Raw genomic sequence first — 16,663 nt, 5'->3', positions numbered from 1 at the left:
ATGGGAGCTTGAGGGAACCAGCACCAAGAGGCTTATGCATGTTTGAAGGTGAAGGCAAAAGAGCCAGGGGAGATGGAGGGCAAGCTGATACAGCAAGGTGCCTGAGTACCTTCCCCAGGAAGAAATGGAATAGAAACACACAGAGCTTTTCCAGTCTAGGAAAGAAAGATCACTTCCTTTTAGGCTGGAGGGAAGGAAAACAAAGCTTTAGAGATGGATAATTAGAGGCTGAGGAGCTGGTTAGATGAGGGGAACTCCCACCTGAAGGACTTGAATCTAGTGAAGCAAAGGGCATGGAAGGAATAAAATATAGGTGATATTCAGGGAACAGCTCATTTGGGATAATTATAAGAATAGCTCAATAAACACTGAGTATTTACTATGTGCTTGGCATTGTGTTAACATTTTAAATCCTCACCTAGGGAAGTAGTGGAAGAGAAAGAGATCAGGTTCTGAAGAGTCAAGCTAACGATTTAGATGTAAGGAGTGAGCAAGGAGTGAGATGAATAGGAAGATCAATCTGGAGGCAACATACAGATTGGATTTAAGTAGAGGGACTGGAGGCAGAGATACTAGTTAGAAGGCTGTAGTAATAGCTGGGTGGAGATGGAGAAAAGAAGACAGAATCTAGGAAGCAGTCGTAGAATTTAGGACATGATGGCTGAGTAGGTGTAAAGGGGAGAGGTTCAGTGGTTTGGGTCTCAATCCTAGTCTTGAGTTCCCAGGAATAGAGTCAGAGCCTTGAACATGGCTGAGGGAAAGAATTACGGAAAATGAATATACTGGATGTCATCCATTTGTTCCATCCAGATCCATTCTTCATCTTTCTCCACCCTGCCCTGTGCCCTTAAGGCTGATTCATATGGCCTGCATCAATGGATTCCCTTGGGCTCTAGTTTCTGTTTAGGTTTCACCAATGGGAGGATATTATGGGTTAAATTGTGTCCTCCCCCAAATTCTTATATTGATTTCCTAAGCCCCAGTACTTCAGAGTGTGACCTTATTTGGAAATAGGGTCATTGCAGATGTAACTAGTTAAGATGAGGTCATTTGGGTGGCCAATGACCCCCCAATAATCCAATATGACAGGTGTCCTTATAAAATGGGGAAATTTGGACACAGACACACACAGGGAGAATGCCATGTGAAGACGAAGGCAGAGATGGGGGTGATGCTTCTACAAGCCAAGGAACACCAAAGATGGAAACCACCAGAAGCCAGGGGAGAGGCATGGTACAGATTCTTCTTCATAGCTCTCAGAAGGAACCAAGATTGCTGACACCTTGAACTTCTAGCCTCCAGAACTGTGAGACATAAATTTCTGATGTTTAAGTCACAAGTTTGTGGTACGTTGTTACGGCCGCACTAGCAAACTAACACAGAGGCGATCAGAGAGTTAGGGGAGAGTGAGCATAAGCTATGTATTCCCCTGGCTCCCTCCCTGCCATGTCCCCATAGGTTGGCTGTATCTTTCTACTGGAGGCCACAGCTCCTGCCAGGGAGGGTTGTAAGCAACCCTCTCTTACAGCCACTGTCTCCAGATCTAGTAACCACTCTTTCCCCTTACCCCTTGATGCCTAGAGGTGGTACCAGCTCTCAGCTATTGTTAGCCCTGGGGTACAGCCCTATTCCTTGATGGTTTTCTTAAATCCTGCCTCGTCATTATGAATATGCCCTTTATTAAACTCTCATCAAGATACCCAGTTTGAGTGTGCCATCTATTTCTGCCAAGACCCTGACTGATACAGTGGGTATGTTTGGAGCCAGCAAAAAATACCATTTGTTTGAGAATTTGAATGGATCAGGGGAATCCATAACCAAAATGGCCTAAGCACATTTACCACTGCATATGAATGGATTAAAGGATGAGGGACGTTGGCACAGGGTTAAGGTTGCATTGTCCAGAAAGACTTTCTTCATTTAGAAAATATTTATTGAAGGCCTACTACCATGCACCAAACACTACTCTAGGTGCTGGGGGAAAAGACCATTAAATCATGGCCCTTGCCCTCAAGGAGCTCACAACCTAGTAGTGGGAGACAGATGTGTACACAGTTACTTGCAGAAAGCATCATAGGTGTTGTAGTAGAGGCCTGGGCTGGAGGTAAGAACTTCGGAGCGGTCACATATAGGAAAGGCAATGAGAATGGACAGATTGGAGACTGGGTTCAGAATGGATTCATGAGGGACTGCAATAATTAAGGAATGGAAGAGATGCCAGGATAAGAGATTAGGAAAGAGTAATTATGATAGTTTAGATATATCACACTTACTATGTCCTAGGCACTGTGCTTCACTTAGATTATCTCACTTAATTCTCTTCACAACTCTATGGGGTTCTGTTATCACCCCTGTTTTATAGATGAGAAAATTAAGACTCAAAGGCTTTAAGTTCTTTGCCCAAGGTTGCACAGCTAGCAAGTGGGAAAGACAGGAATTGAACCCAGCTCTGACTCCAGAATTTATGTTCTTCACTACTAGTATACTCAGAATGGCAAAGGCAGAGCCAGGAGAGATGGTGATGCTATAAAAGCCAAGGGAGGAGAGAATTTAAAGGAGAAATAAGTAGTCACCATGACAAATGCCACAGAGAGATCAAAGAAATTGAGGATTGACAAGATCCTATTGGATCTTGCAATTAGAAAGTCTGAGGTGAACTTCATCTGAGTAGTTTCATTAGCAAAGTGGTAGCAGGGGCACGAATTGAAGTAGTCTGAAATGCAAATGGGAAGTGGGGAAGTGCAGACCTCTTAAGGAGTTTGGCATTAAAAAGGAAAGAGGAGGAAGGTGGAAATTAGATGAGCTTAGTCAAATGAGCCTTGCCTGGAGGATCCTGGATTTATGTCAGCAGCAGTATGGAAAGATCAGTGTTGTGAAGCCCAAGCATGAGGGCAGACAGAGAGGGATGGTCGTGAGCTCTGAGATGTTTGTGTTGTGGGGGTGGGGTGGGTAGAGAGGTTGGAAGACAGGGCTAGAGGGTTTGGATCTGTCCGGGGTACTGGGAACGAGGGGCCTGCCAACAGCTCAGTGGTAAGTAGGAATGGTTGGCGATGTGAGTGGTGCAGTAGGACCCTGACTCCATCATGGGTGGGCACACAGACAGGGGCATGGTCCCCAGGCAAGAAGGCTGCAATCCTCGGTAGTCCATCTGGGCCTGGGAGGAACATAGTGGCAAGGGTGTCTTCTCTGAGGAGTTAGGTAGAATTTCAAGGAGGCTGGGTTCCACTTCCTCATAGGCATCTGAGACTGCAGCCTTGGGCTGGGAGAGATGTGGGGACAGGAGTCTGAATTAGAGCAGATCCTGTGGGAGGAGGACCTGGATGGTGTGGAAAGGAGGGTTTGGCTGGGGCTAGGACCCAGGGATGGTATGCTGGTGGGCAAGGGCCTTGCAAGGATCCAGCTGCAGGCAGGGTGGTAGTGGGTAGGTGGGAGGGGGTGCACTCACCGGACTCAGGGCTGCAGTATCCCTAAGGTACTGGCCTAGGACCCGGTGAAGGTCTGGAAGTGAGGGCCACAAGGCATGCCTCAGACTCCTTGGGGAGAAGGAAGAGAAAGACACTGTCATGGGAGTGCATTGAGAGGGAGGAGGAGAGCACTGAGGCGGGTCAGTGGGGGGGCAGTGAGGTGGGGGAGTAAGGCTTGGAGAGGTAGGAGTGTAGTCAAGGCAACCAAGTAAAGTGGAAGAGCATAGGTGCAAAGGAAAGCTCAGGCAGGGAAGGGACGTCCAAAAAGGGGTTTGCGTGTCCTCAAACATTCCTGCTTCAGGGCCTCTGCACTCTCTGTTCTCTCTGCCCGGAACATTCCATTTGTTCCCTCCTTTCATTGAGGTCTCTGCTCAAATGTCATCCTGACAGAGAGGCCTTCCCTGACTACCTTGTCTAAAATATGCCACCTCCCTTCCCCAGCACACTCTCTCTCCTGCTCTGCTTTATTTTTCTTTATAGCACTTGACTTATTGTATACTTATTATGTTAATATATATATTTGTTTTTGTCTGTCTCACCCCACTAGAATGTAAGCTCCATGAGAGCAAAGAGTTTGTCTAGTTGCTCACTCCTGTATCTCCAGGGTATTGAACAGTGTCTGGTCCATAGTAGGTGCTCAAGAAATTAGTGGAGTGAATGAATGAAGAGAACCAGGGGGGCTTACTATTAAGTTACTGGGGAAGGTGGTCTATCTGGGAAGAGTATAGGCTAAGGTATGTTGGGGGAACCTCCAATTCTTTAGGCTCATATTTCCACACGGAGGGACTTTAGCTCAACAACATTTCAGGCCTCTTCCGTGATGTCACTCATATCTCTCCAGGGGAGAAGAAGTGATTTATCTGGTAAATTGGGGAAAAGGAACTGAGTATGTCTGGTTCAGCACCACCTCCCTCTTCTCTCCCAGTTTTTTTATTGGATCTGGCTACCTGCATAGAGGCAACATTCCAGTCTGCTCATATATATGAGTGGATTAAAAGTTTAAAGAAAGACAAGGAGAGATGGGAGCCCAGAAGAGGGGCATCTAACCCAGCCTAAGGCCATCAAAAGAGGCTGCCTGGAGGTCGCCTTCTGAGCTGAGTCTTCCAGAATCAAGAGATGTTACCAGTTGAAGGACTGAACTGGTATGGATTCTATCCTTTATGTTTATGACTTCCAATGATATTTCTCCTCAGCCTTAGCCTTCCCACATAAACAAGTCATTCATTAATAACATTTATTTAAGGGCATGCTATTTGGCAGGCACTGTGCTGAGGATCTAAAGATGACCAAGTAAGGTACAGGGAAGACATATAAAGAAATAAATGCAGTAAAAGGCTACTGGTACTATGATAGAAGTCTGTACTGGGGCACAGAGAGTAGCATAGGGGAAGTTTAGGAAGGGTTTCCTTGGAGTTGGTGAAGAAAGTTATTTAAACATACATGGATATTAGTCATCCAGGGAGGATATTCCTGGCAGAGGGGACATTGTATGCAAAGGCACTGAGAAATAACTGCCTGACTTGTGGAGGAGATCACCAACAATCTGGTAAGGCTGATGCACAGGGTGGGAAAGGGTGGAAATGCTGGCAGAGGCCAGATTTTGTGGATTCCTGCTGGTCATTTGAGAGTCTGGACTCTATCCTGGGGAGCTAATAATGAGATTTAAGGAGGAGAGTGACAAGTTCATGTGTGCATCTTCAAAAGATTATTCTCGTGGCTGTGGGAGGCTGGATTGGAGGGAGAAGAGGCTCTGCTTCAGTGCATCAGGTAGTGACTGCAGGGCTAGAGAAATGGGGCCACTGTTTGAGCGAGGTTTAGGGGTGGAATGACCAGACCAGACCAGACTGGAGAAGAGGGAGGGAGGCGCCTAAGTGTTTCGCTTGGGTGATGGGTGCACAGTAGCCTTGTTACTGAGATGAGGAGCAAGGAGGTGGGGCTATTTGAGGTGTCCAGCATAGTGGGCATGTTAAAGTTAAGGAGGCGGTGCGACTTCCAGGGGAGACGTGCAGGAAGCGGCTGAAGCCAGAGGCGTGGACATGTGGTTGTCCGGAGAGCAGGTGTCACAGCGTGACCCTGGGATGTTTGTTTAGAGGCCTCCGGCTCCGCCTGGCCGGGGCGGTACCTGTAGTGCGCAGGAAACTGCCACCTCAGCAGCAGCAGGCCCAGGAGGGCGCTGAGGCCCAGCACCAGGAGCAGAGCCGTCACCAAGGAGATCCAGGCTAGGGGACAAAAACACTCAGACCCCGGCAGCCCCTGGCCGGAGCCCCGCCCCCAGGCCCGCCAGCCCCCGCCCTGGCTCCGCCCCTCACGGGCCCGGGGCGCCGCTGTCGTTTGCGCAGCCGCAGACCGGTACGGCCGGAGCCCCGCCCTCGCTGCGCCGGCGCCTCTCCACTCGCGCAGCCGCAGACTGCCTTTGCCCCGTGGGGCTCTCACCCGTCTCGGAGGCGGTCTCCACCCTCACTGGGTCCGACCAGGAGCTCCAGGGGCCTTGGAAAGTGGGGCCGTGGAGTCTGGCGCGAAGCTGTAAACGGTAGCGAGAGCGCGGGCGTAGCTCCAAGGTCACTCCCTGGGCCCCGAGAAGCGGCTCCAGCACCTGCGCAGAGGAGAAGCGAGCGGGTGGTCAGGCTTCGGCGGCCGGCGTCTGTTGGACCAAAATCCTATCGCTTTGAATCCCCAGGGATACCCCCCCCGTAGAGCCTTACTGACAGAAAACACGCATACTGGCGGAAACGTGCAAGATAGAACATCCAAACGGAGAGCCTCTCCCCCTGACCGCGGCCTCGCCCTGTCCGAGGCACACCCCGCCTGAGAGAACCGCGTCCCCAGCACACGCTCTGACACAGAGACCTCATCTGCACAGAGGACTACTCATCTTGACACATATATACGATAGACAGTTACGATACACCCCAACAGAGATCCTGGTGCGCACACACTGATCAGGACACGCGGACATCCTGCCAGAAGTGCTCACCTGAACTCTAGGTCCGGCGATGGAAACCAGACACACTCAGATACTCAGGGCCGCATGGACAGTTCACAAGAACACGCATTCAGCAGAGGATGCCAGAATTGTGCTAGGTACGGGAGGTACAAGGACAGACTCCAAGCAGGGGGTACAAGCATCACATGTACAAGCAGGAAGACTTTATTAACTTAATCATTTAGCAGACGTTTATGGACTGCTTGGGATATGCCAAGCGTTATGCTAGGCACTGGCGAAAAAGAGAAATGCAACATGGTCTCTCACATGTCTAATGAGGAACACATGCAAACAAGCAAATAATTACAACAGGTAATTAGTGCTGTAATAATGTAAGTAAGGCATTATGGGAGCATGAAGAAGCATGTAATGCTGCTTGAGTTGCTTGGTTGGGAGTTACAGAGTAGTGCAGTGTGCTAAGAGCATGGATGGGCAGGCTGGATGGTCAAAGATGAGGTGAAGGCAGCGGTAGCGGGGATTTGAGGACGTTAGTACAATAAACTCAACTGACTTGTTGATAAATGGGGGAAGGGGGAGGGGACAAAGGAAAAGGAAAAGAGTCAAGGATGCTTCCAGGCTTGGGCAACTGGGTAAGTGGTAGTGCCGTTATCAGAGACAAGGAACAGAGAAGTAAGTTTGAGGAAGAAAGACTGTATGGTTCCATCTTGTTACGTTCAACAACAGTCAAAACTTATCAGTGGTAATGTCAGAATAGTGATTTGCTTGGAGGGAGGGGTGTGACTGTAGGGGGCATGAGGAGCTTCTGGGGCACTAGAAGTAACCTGTATCTTGATCTGGGTAATGGTTACATGGCTGTATACATATACATCAATTGTATATTTAAGATTTGTGTACTTTACTGTATGTAACTTATAGCTTGATAAAAAAGTAAAAGAAGGGGCGGGCCAGGTGGCGCAGTGGTTAAGTTCGCTGGTTCCTCTTCCGTGGCCTGGGGTTCGCAGGTTGGGATTCTGGGCGGGGACCTACTCACTGCTCATCAAGCCATGCGGAGGCGGCGTCCCACATAGAGCAACTAGAAGGACCTAACCAGGATATGCAACTATGTACTGGAGCTTTGGGGAGAAAAAAAAGAAGATTGGCAACAGTTGTTAGCTCAGGGCCTATATTCCTCAAAAAAAAAAAAAAGTGAAATAAGTTTGGGGAGGAAAATGAGTTCAGTTTTGGGTATATTGAGCTTGAAATGCCCTGGGGGGCTTTTAGGTAGAGCTGCCTGGTAAGAAGTTGTATATACATGTGGCAAATGAGAATAAAAGTAGAGAAAGAAACTAATATTTAACTAATGTATATTGAGCACCTTCTGTATGCCAGACAGTATGCCATATATATATATATATATATATATATATATAATTTTTACTACAACTCTAGAAGGTAGATAGCTTTATTCCCATTTCACCACTGAGGAAACAGACTATGATGTAGAAGTTCCTTTCTGTATGGGGGTATTGTTAAAGTATAGTTGTTAAAACCATGGAGTTGAAGCACTCACCTAGGGAGAGCATATATGTTTATCTAGAGGAGAAAAGAGCCTAGGACGGGACTGTAGGAAGCACAGCATGTTAAGGAAGGGTGGAAAAGGAGGAGCCAGGAAAGGAGAGTGAGAAGGTTCAGTCTGAGAGGTAGTATGAGAATCAGGAGAGACTGATATCCCAAACACAAAGGGAAGAGAAAATTTTAAATGGGAGTAGTCAGTGTTGTCAGATGCTGAAGAGAGATTAAGATACCAGTTGAATCAGATAAGCGTAGATATGTAAGCCCATGCATAGATACATGGACACCTTCACTCCTGATCACAGACGTGGTGAAACTCAGGAATACCCCATGTAGTGATGTCTGTGAGCATTTGTTCCTTGACTGTACCTTCCAGTCCTGATGGCTTTCTCCTGTGTATCGGAGCTGATAGCAGGTCTCTTGGGCTGCCCAGGATGATGGGTGCTGCCACTCCAATTCCAGCTGCCCACTGGAGACCTCTCTCCAGTGCAAGTTTGGAGTGGGGATGAGCACTACAGGGATGTCAGCAGGGACTGGCCTAAGCCCTTCTGTGCATGAGACATCATGCCACCAGGGCCGTGGGTCACAAGTTGTCAAGAGTTGGTGATCCTGGGCGTGGGGTCAGGTGCAGTAGGAGTGGGAACAATGTAGGAGGAAAAAGGAAGAAAGTTCTTACCAGCCTGGTGGATCCAGAAAGGGGAGCCCAGGTAGCTGTGAACAGCACCCTGAGCTGTGGTCATCTCCACAAGGATGTGAATAACACTGTCATTTTGTGACTTGAAGTGGCAGCGGGTGAACTGGGAGGGCTGTAATTCTGGATTTTTCTGCTCCTCTTCACACTTCTCCCAGATGGGGTCCCTAAGAATCAGCCCCATAGAGTCATTGAATCAGGCCTGCCTCAGAGACTAGTCCTGATACTCCCCATCCCACTGGGGCTATGGCCTGCATGGATTATAATCTGCTCCTTGGGATGGGCCTCCAGGCTTTCTCTCTGTTGTCATGCCATAATATTTTGTTTTCTGAAGTTTGCTTTGGTGTCCAGCCTCTTCCTCTTAAGGAAAGAGGTGGATAATACATGAAAACAGCATGGGCTGTAGAGGTCAGGACTGGCCTCTTTGGTGTATAACTGGGCAAATTACTTGATTCATCTGTGCCCCAGTTTCCTAATTTGTAAAATGGGTTAATAATATCTACTTCACAAGATTGTTTCAAAGATTAAAGAGCCTTCATCTTTCTGGAGGAAAACATCCTTATGTTTTTAATCTGTTCTCATACACCAGTGCCCTTCGTCACCTCTCCATGTTATTTTACTGTTCGATTATTACAACAGCCCCCTAACTGGCTTTTCTACCTCCACTTTCGCCGCTCCCTTCCATTTCTTCTCCACATGGCTGCCAGAATTTGCTTCCAAAATGTTGATCTGATGGTGTCCAGAATCTATCACAGATCTGTGCATTTATTTTGATCTTTATCACTGCCAAATTAGATCAAACTGCCATTATCTCTTGCCTGGATTAAGGCAAATTTCTAACTGATGATCCTGCTTCTACTCTTACTTCTTCATAATTTCACAGAGAAACATATCTTTTAACAATGTAAATCATATCATGTCACTCTTCTGCTTAAAATCCTTCAATGGCTCGCAATCCCACCTGAAGTGAAATCCAAACTCCATACCAGGGCCTACAGGACTCTATATGATTTAGTCCCTTCCTACCTTGCCATTCTCATCTCCTACAATTCTCACACCAGTTGGCCACCCTTCATCCACACAGGCCTTCTTTCTGTGCTACAAATGTGCCAAATGCACTGTCTGTTTGCTTCACCTTGCCCTGGATTGCTCTGACTCTAGATGTCCACATGACTCGCTCCTTCTTGCCACTCAGGTCTCAGCTCACCTGTCACCTCCTTGGTGAGGCTTTCTCTGACCACCAGTCCAAATTAGCAACCCCCCCCCACTTAGTCTTTATCATATAACCTTGTTTCTTTATTTCTTTACTTGTTTGTCAACCCCTTCTTTCCTCTCATTAAAATGTAAGCCCCAACAATGCTGGAACCTTTTCTGTTTTATTTGTCACTCTATCCCCAGTGCCTGGCACATAGTCACCTTCAATAATTGTTTATTGAACAAATGAATCATGTCTCTTTCCTGATTATAACCCCTAAGTGGGTAGCTATTATTAAAATTATTTATCATTTTATGTATTTATATGTTTACTCATTTATTCAACAAATAATTGATACTATATGCCAGACACTGTGCTAGTCCCTGTGAATACGTAGAGGAATAATCTTCAAGGAGCTCTCATTTCAGTGGGAGAGGCAAAAAAACAAACAGATGGTATTTTTCTATGATGTGTGCAGGCTGGTTTGGGAGCATCAAGGAGGATCATCTAACCCAGACTGGGAGGGTCGGAGAATACTTCCTGGACAAGGCAGTGCTTAGACTGAGTCTTGGACTATAAATAGGACAGGCAAAGGGGATAAACAGGCATCCCAGGCACATGCTTGTGCACAGATAAGAGATATGGTGCTTTGGGGGAGATTCTAAATGGTGCAGAGTGCTTTTAGCATAGAGGGCCTGGTGGTGAGTGGTAAATGTGAGACAGCAGACCAAGGTCATGGATAGCTTTGTGGTCTTTCCAAGGAGCTTGAACTTAATCTTGTAGTAATTATGGAGACGTTTAAGGATTTTAAACAGGGAATTGTCCTAATTAGCTTTATACTTTAGGAAGATCACTCTAACTGCAGTTTGTAGGAAAGGATTTGTGACTAGAAGCAGAGAAATCCATTAAGACACTGTTATGGTTTTCTATGTGCAAAGTGATGAGTATCAGAAAATAGCGTTGTGGCTGCAGTGGGGTAGAGGGAAATAGATGGATTCAAGGGATACTGAAGAGCTAGAAATAACAAGACTGTTTCTGTTTGGACCTGGAGGGTGTAGAAATGGCAGAAGTCCAGGGTGATCTGCATGTTTCAGGCCTGGAATGCTGAGTTGATGGTAGGATGGAGAACGATAAGAGGAGGAGCAGGTTTTGGTAGAGGAAATGATGACTTCAGTTTTGCCACCCTTTAATCTATTCACAGCACCTCCATACTATGGGAATCTGTGCAGTTATTGAAAGGAATGAATTACTCTTTTTGTAATGATCTCCAAGACATATTTTTAAGTAAAAAAGTAAGTTAACAAACCATATCTATAATGTGATCCAATTTATATTGAAAACTAAATATTGTGTATAGACATATGTAAATGCATACAATAACTGGAAGAGTACATTAAGACTGTTAATAGTGGTTTTTTCATTATTCACTCATTCAATAAGTTTTTACTAATGTTTACTATGTTCCAAGCACTGTGGTAGAGGTGAGACGACATTGGTGAGTAAAAACAGACACTGACTTTGCCCTCATGGATCATGTGTAGTCGAGATCAGCCTTTCTCAACTGGAGTTGTGAGAGAGAATTCTATTATCAATCAAATAACCACATCAAGTATAAATGTAAAATTGTAACTATGAGAAGTACTTAAGAAGGAGAGGTACATGGTACAACAAGGATGTATAATGGTGCTATTGGACCTAATGAGGAAGGTCAGGGGAGGGTTCCCTGAGGAGGTGACATTTGAGTTGAGATCTGAAGGATAAGCAGAAGTTAAGTAAAGACAGGAGGGCTGGGTAAACAGCACGTGCAAAGACCCAGAGGCAGGAGGGAATATGGCAGATAGGAGGGAACCAAAGAAGGCCAGTGCTCAGCATAGAGAGCAGAAGGCAGCAGAGTATAAGATGAGCTGAAGGCATAGGTAGGGGCTGAGTCTTTTAGAACTTTATAAGGCCACAATAGAGTTCTTTTCTCTATCCTAAGATCAATGGGAAGCTATTGAAGATTTTTAAGCAGGGAGCGTTATGTTCATTTTTGCATTTTTAAAAGATTGCTTCAGCTCCTGTGTAGAGAACGATTTGGAGGATTCACGAGGTGATCAGTTAATAAGTCTTCTCAGTAGCCCAAGAGAGAGATGATGATTGCTTGTACTAGGATAATGGCAGTGATGAACAAAAGTAGACAGATTCCAGAGATATTTAATAGGTAAAATCAACAAGACTTGGTTAGAGATTGGATTTGGAGGGACTGACAGATCAGTGAGGTGTTTGGTGGAAATTCTTGAAGGTCAGGTGAAGTTTTGATTGGATTTGATAGATGGTGGAAAGTTGCGGTATATATTTGAGTGGGGGAAAGCCATGCAAAGTTTGAGTTTAACAAAGGTCACTCTGTCAGCAGCATGAGGAATAGATTGGAGGTGAATGAGACTGTAGGCTGTTGGAATGGTCCACGTGTCATGATTAAAGCTGAACTAAACCAAGGCATTCCCAGTAGGAATGGAGAGAGGTTGAGAAGATAAAATACCCACTGGAGGATGAGAGCATGGAGGCCATTTGGTTTGGGGACAAGAGAGGGGAATGAAGAGGACCAAGAACAATCTCTCCCTTCTTTCTGCAAGATTGTGCGTCTCTCGCATGACAACAAACTCAATGATGAGTTCAACTCTCACCTGTCTCTGGGGCAGCACCGTGCCCTGCTGTGGTAGAAGAAGCCTTGGGAGCTAGCATGGTCTTGTTGTTGCCACTGACAGGTAACATTCTTCAAGTCCAAGGTGAAGCATTGCAGTCCGATTTCCACTGAAGTGAGAGAAGAAAGTCCCATCAGGGCCTACATGCTCCTACTGTATGGGGCATCCAAATGATCTTTACATACATAACTTGGAATATTTACTTATATTCTTTGTTCTCTTCCTGAACATAGTGGCAAACTCTGTCCAGTGGCAAGTTTGAGGTCATCAGGAAGGACCATGGTTCCCAGAGCTTCCATATCCAGCCTAGGCCTCCCTAGAGATCTTTTCTGTCTCCTCCCCATCTCTCCACTCCTTTGTTGACTCACCTGCATCTCCAGGCAGGTCCATGGTCACAGGGAGGGACCAGGATCCCCAGGATCCATGGAGGGAAACCCCATCAGGTTGGCTGCGCAGCTGGAGCCAGTAGGAGTTACCAGGCTGGAGCCCTGAGATGAGGCAGCTTCCACCCATCACTATCAGAGATGGAGCCTTGGGAGAAGAATCCCAGCCTCAAAATCTAGGTCAGCCTCTCAGCCAAGACAGCCTCCATCTCCTATATTTGTAGCCCCACAGCATGCCTATGGAGAGAGACTCAGTTCCTCCCTGAGGAACTGTGTGGATGGATATGCACCAGACTGGGGGCCAGGTCAGTGGGTTTCAGGTGGTGTTCAGGGCTTTTTAGGGAAATCCCCATTAACTTGGAGGCCTGAAGCTCTCAATTTTTTTGGTGTGAGTGACCCAAAGTGGGAGTTCCCTAAATAGACATAACTCCTGAGGGCTAATCAGAGCCTATACTAACTCCCCAAGGACCAACCCAGTCTGGAATCCCCAAAGTATGGCCTGTCCTTACTTGGGGCAAAATTGGGAGTAGGAGATAGGAGGTGGAGCAGAAGAAGGCCAGGATACTTCTCTAGTTGGGGAGGTCTGCCCTGGTCCATCCTGTGCGGGCATCATGGGCTGAGCACATAGTGGCTGGTCCCAAGCTGGGACTGGGTTTGGCCTCCGCAGAGCTGGGCAGCAGGTTTCTGTGGACAGCAGCTGCATGACTGTGGGACCAGTGGAGTTCCTGGGATCCTTGGGGCCGTAGCGGAGTTCGTACCTCAGGAAATCACTGATTTCGGGAGCAGGGGCCTCCCAGCTGATCTGAAGTTCCCCTGGCTGGCTCCCGCCCATGGCCTTGATGATACTGGGGGGAGATGGCCGGCCTGAGGGAAAGACAGGGCACATCAGAACGCTCTGAGTGCCACAGTCTACGAGTCAGCCTGTGGACTGTAGAGAGGGGTACTGAAGGGTGGATTGGGGGCAGCCCCTGGGTTCTAAATGATCACGGGCCATGGCTTTCTTGGAGCGCAGGGCAGGGCAGGGAGGCTCCTTATCCTGTTCTCCTTTTCTCAGGAGAACAGTGACCTGATTGCAGTTTTGTTAGACTTAGTGCTCCTCAAGAGCAGAGACCTCTTTTCATCTCTGTACCCTTGTCACCTAGCACAGTGCCTGGCACATAGCATGTTTTCTGTAACTGTTGAATAAGTGTGTAAATGAATAGGTTAATGATGGGAGGACCAGGGTGTCTCTGATGTGAAATGAAGTCTAGCTCTGGATTCCAAGGCTGGGAGGAATGATAAGGGGATCTTGAGATGCCTCTGGAGGCCTGGTAATAAAGGGCATCCAACTTGCCCTGAAAGAGCACACACAGCCTGATTCTAGGAGCTGGCCTGGGAGCAGCAGATAGAGGGGCCAGGGTGACAGGAGGATGGCCCTTACCTACACTATCCACAAAGAGCACCTGCTGGGTCAGAGTCTGGTTCAGAAACATGTTCTTCACCCAGAGGTGCAGTGGAGAGAAGAGGCGAACTTCATCCTGGGCTGGAAACTGGCATACGTATCGGGTTCCAAAGGGAAGCATACTCTGGGATCTCAGGGGGCAGGCACGGGGCTTCTCCCTGTGGGCATAGGAGAAATCCATCCTACCTACATGGCCACCATGCCCGGCTCTGAGGACCCAGGCCTGGGCCCAAGACCAACTTCTGTTTCCATTACTACCATTTTTCTTCTCAGTGTCTGGGATAGGTGGGAATAGGGGTTGTGTGGGGGCTTGAGATGGCTATATCCATCCAAAGTGCCTCTGTTCACTAGGGGCTACTTAGGGGATGTACTTGGAGTAGTCCTCTGATAGGGCCAAAGGCAGGGAGGCTACTGAAGTGGGGCTTAGCTGAGGTCAGGACAGGACAGGTACAGGGGAGTGGGGCACAGCCCAGCACATACCCTGGGTAGGCATACAGCAGCTGGTATGTTCCACTGGGCGCTGCCTCTTCCTCATCCCAGAAGCAAGTGAGGTCCTCAAATGTTCGAGAGAAACAGTTCAGGGGCTTTGAGTCCGAGGCCAGCGAAGAGGCATCTGAGGAATAGCTGGGGAGTGGGCTCTGGGTCCTCCCAGGTATGTTTATGGGCAAGAGTAGGGGACCAGTGGGAGCCTCCTACCTGGCACCCCTCCCAGAGCTCCCTCTTCCTGGGTATAGGTGATCTCCACCCTCCACACACCTCACCTTGGCTGGTGACTTGTGCCAGGTGTTCGGGGGCCAGGAGGAGGCAGGAGGTGACCACCAAGAGGGCCCAGGAGGGCATCTTCTCCGGCACTGTATGCCTGCCTTAGCCCATCCTCCCTTCAGGAAGCTGGGCCCCAATCCCCTCCCGGGCCAGCCCCTCAGGTTCCTGTCAGATACAGCCCCACGTCCTGTCCTTGTCCCTGCCCCTGTGGGGCCCATCCAGACCACACTGGGGCCAGGGGCCAGGGGCCAGGGGCCAGGGGAGGGGGAGTGGGAGTGGGCAGGAGTGTAGGAGGAATTTGAAAGAGAAGATACAGGCCTTTTGGTAGGAGGGAGATGGGGGTTACATTTTTGACCATGTACCAAAAGGAGACTAAGCCTCTGTGTGTGTCTCCGTTAACTGTTGTAGAAGAGTGTCCGATCAACGAGAATAGCAACATTTACTGAGCATTTACTCTGCTGCCATGTGTTAAGCACTTTATTGGCTCAGCTAATCCTCACAATAGTCTTATTATTTCCATTATAGAGATGAGGAAACTGAGATGCAGAGAAGTTAAGGATTTGCCCAAGGTCACTTACCTACTAAAAGGTAAAGCTAAGGAGGTCAAGCTTCAGGTTCCAAGTGCTTAACAACCATGCCGTGCTGCTGGCGGTGTAATCAGCCAAGAAGTGACTGTCTGCCTCACAACCATGACAAAATGGTGGCTATTTCTACTTTAATAGGTTCTATAACATGCACAAATAAACACATTCTCCTTGGAACTGGACGTGCCCTCTTCATTGCGGGTGGCTCCCACAGCTGCCTTTAGTCCTTTGCTACTCAAAGCGTGTTCTGTAGACCAGCAGTAAAAGCATTACCTGGGAGCTTGTTAGAAATGCAGAATCTTAGGCCCCACCCCAGACCTTCTGAAACACAACCTGCACTTTATCGAAATCCCCAGATGATTCGAATACACGTGAAAGTTTGAGAAGCGCTGGTCTTCAGTACTTTTGCCTGGTTGGCTCAGAATCAGGGGACGTTTGGTCTCAGCTCTTCAGGTCATACTCCACATTAGGAGTAGAAGCATGAGTATGATCCCTTCTCTGAAGCCCAGGCCTCCTCCTCCCAGGAGTGCTGTAACTCTGGGTGGCTTTTATGCCAACTCTCAGGAGCTTCAACTCTTGCATGGTGTGGGAGGAGTACATGCCACATGAACTCCCACATTTAGCCCCTCTGGGCTTGCTGGGGCTCCCATTACTGGCTCTACACACTAAGTGTTCTCAGTATCACCTTTCTCTCTTCCTCTTGAATTAATGTTACTAACAGAATTATGGGAGGAGGAAGGAGGGGGTAGATCCTCCTGTGAGGTCTTATTTTCTCTGGCACCATTTCTCTGCAAGAAGTCCCTGAGCCAGGTTTGTCCCAATTCCTATCCAGCTCTCAGGTTACAAAGGACCAGCTTCCTCTGCCCAATGGGGATGACTTTGGATGCCTTCCCCAACCCCCAATCAAGGACCACCTAATCTCTGTCAGGTCAAGTGAGAGGGGAAACAGTTTTAATGTCCACATAGT

At 47.9% G+C, this 16,663-nt stretch overlaps 1 protein-coding gene across 1 annotated transcript; it reads right to left on the bottom strand.

Annotated features, from left to right (window-relative positions):
• Window positions 1–2,908: 2,908 nt before the first annotated feature.
• MPL (MPL proto-oncogene, thrombopoietin receptor) lies at window positions 2,909–15,190 on the bottom strand. Its single transcript, XM_058552148.1, has 12 exons — window positions 15,112–15,190; window positions 14,831–14,963; window positions 14,330–14,508; window positions 13,475–13,773; window positions 12,895–13,057; window positions 12,509–12,635; window positions 8,636–8,817; window positions 8,329–8,471; window positions 5,898–6,057; window positions 5,587–5,683; window positions 3,446–3,533; window positions 2,909–3,259 (listed from the first exon to the last, which is right to left on the bottom strand). Exons 1-12 carry the CDS (start codon window positions 15,188–15,190, stop codon window positions 2,972–2,974), a joined length of 1,938 nt encoding a protein of 645 aa, XP_058408131.1. The 3' UTR covers window positions 2,909–2,971.
• Between the last annotated feature and the right edge of the window lie 1,473 nt (window positions 15,191–16,663).

This window comes from Diceros bicornis, chromosome 13 (genome assembly GCF_020826845.1).
Source record: "Diceros bicornis minor isolate mBicDic1 chromosome 13, mDicBic1.mat.cur, whole genome shotgun sequence".
Classification (NCBI taxonomy): Eukaryota; Metazoa; Chordata; class Mammalia; order Perissodactyla; family Rhinocerotidae; genus Diceros; species Diceros bicornis.
The sequence above is the reverse complement of the archived record's forward strand: the minus strand, read 5'-3'. Positions and strand labels throughout refer to the sequence as shown.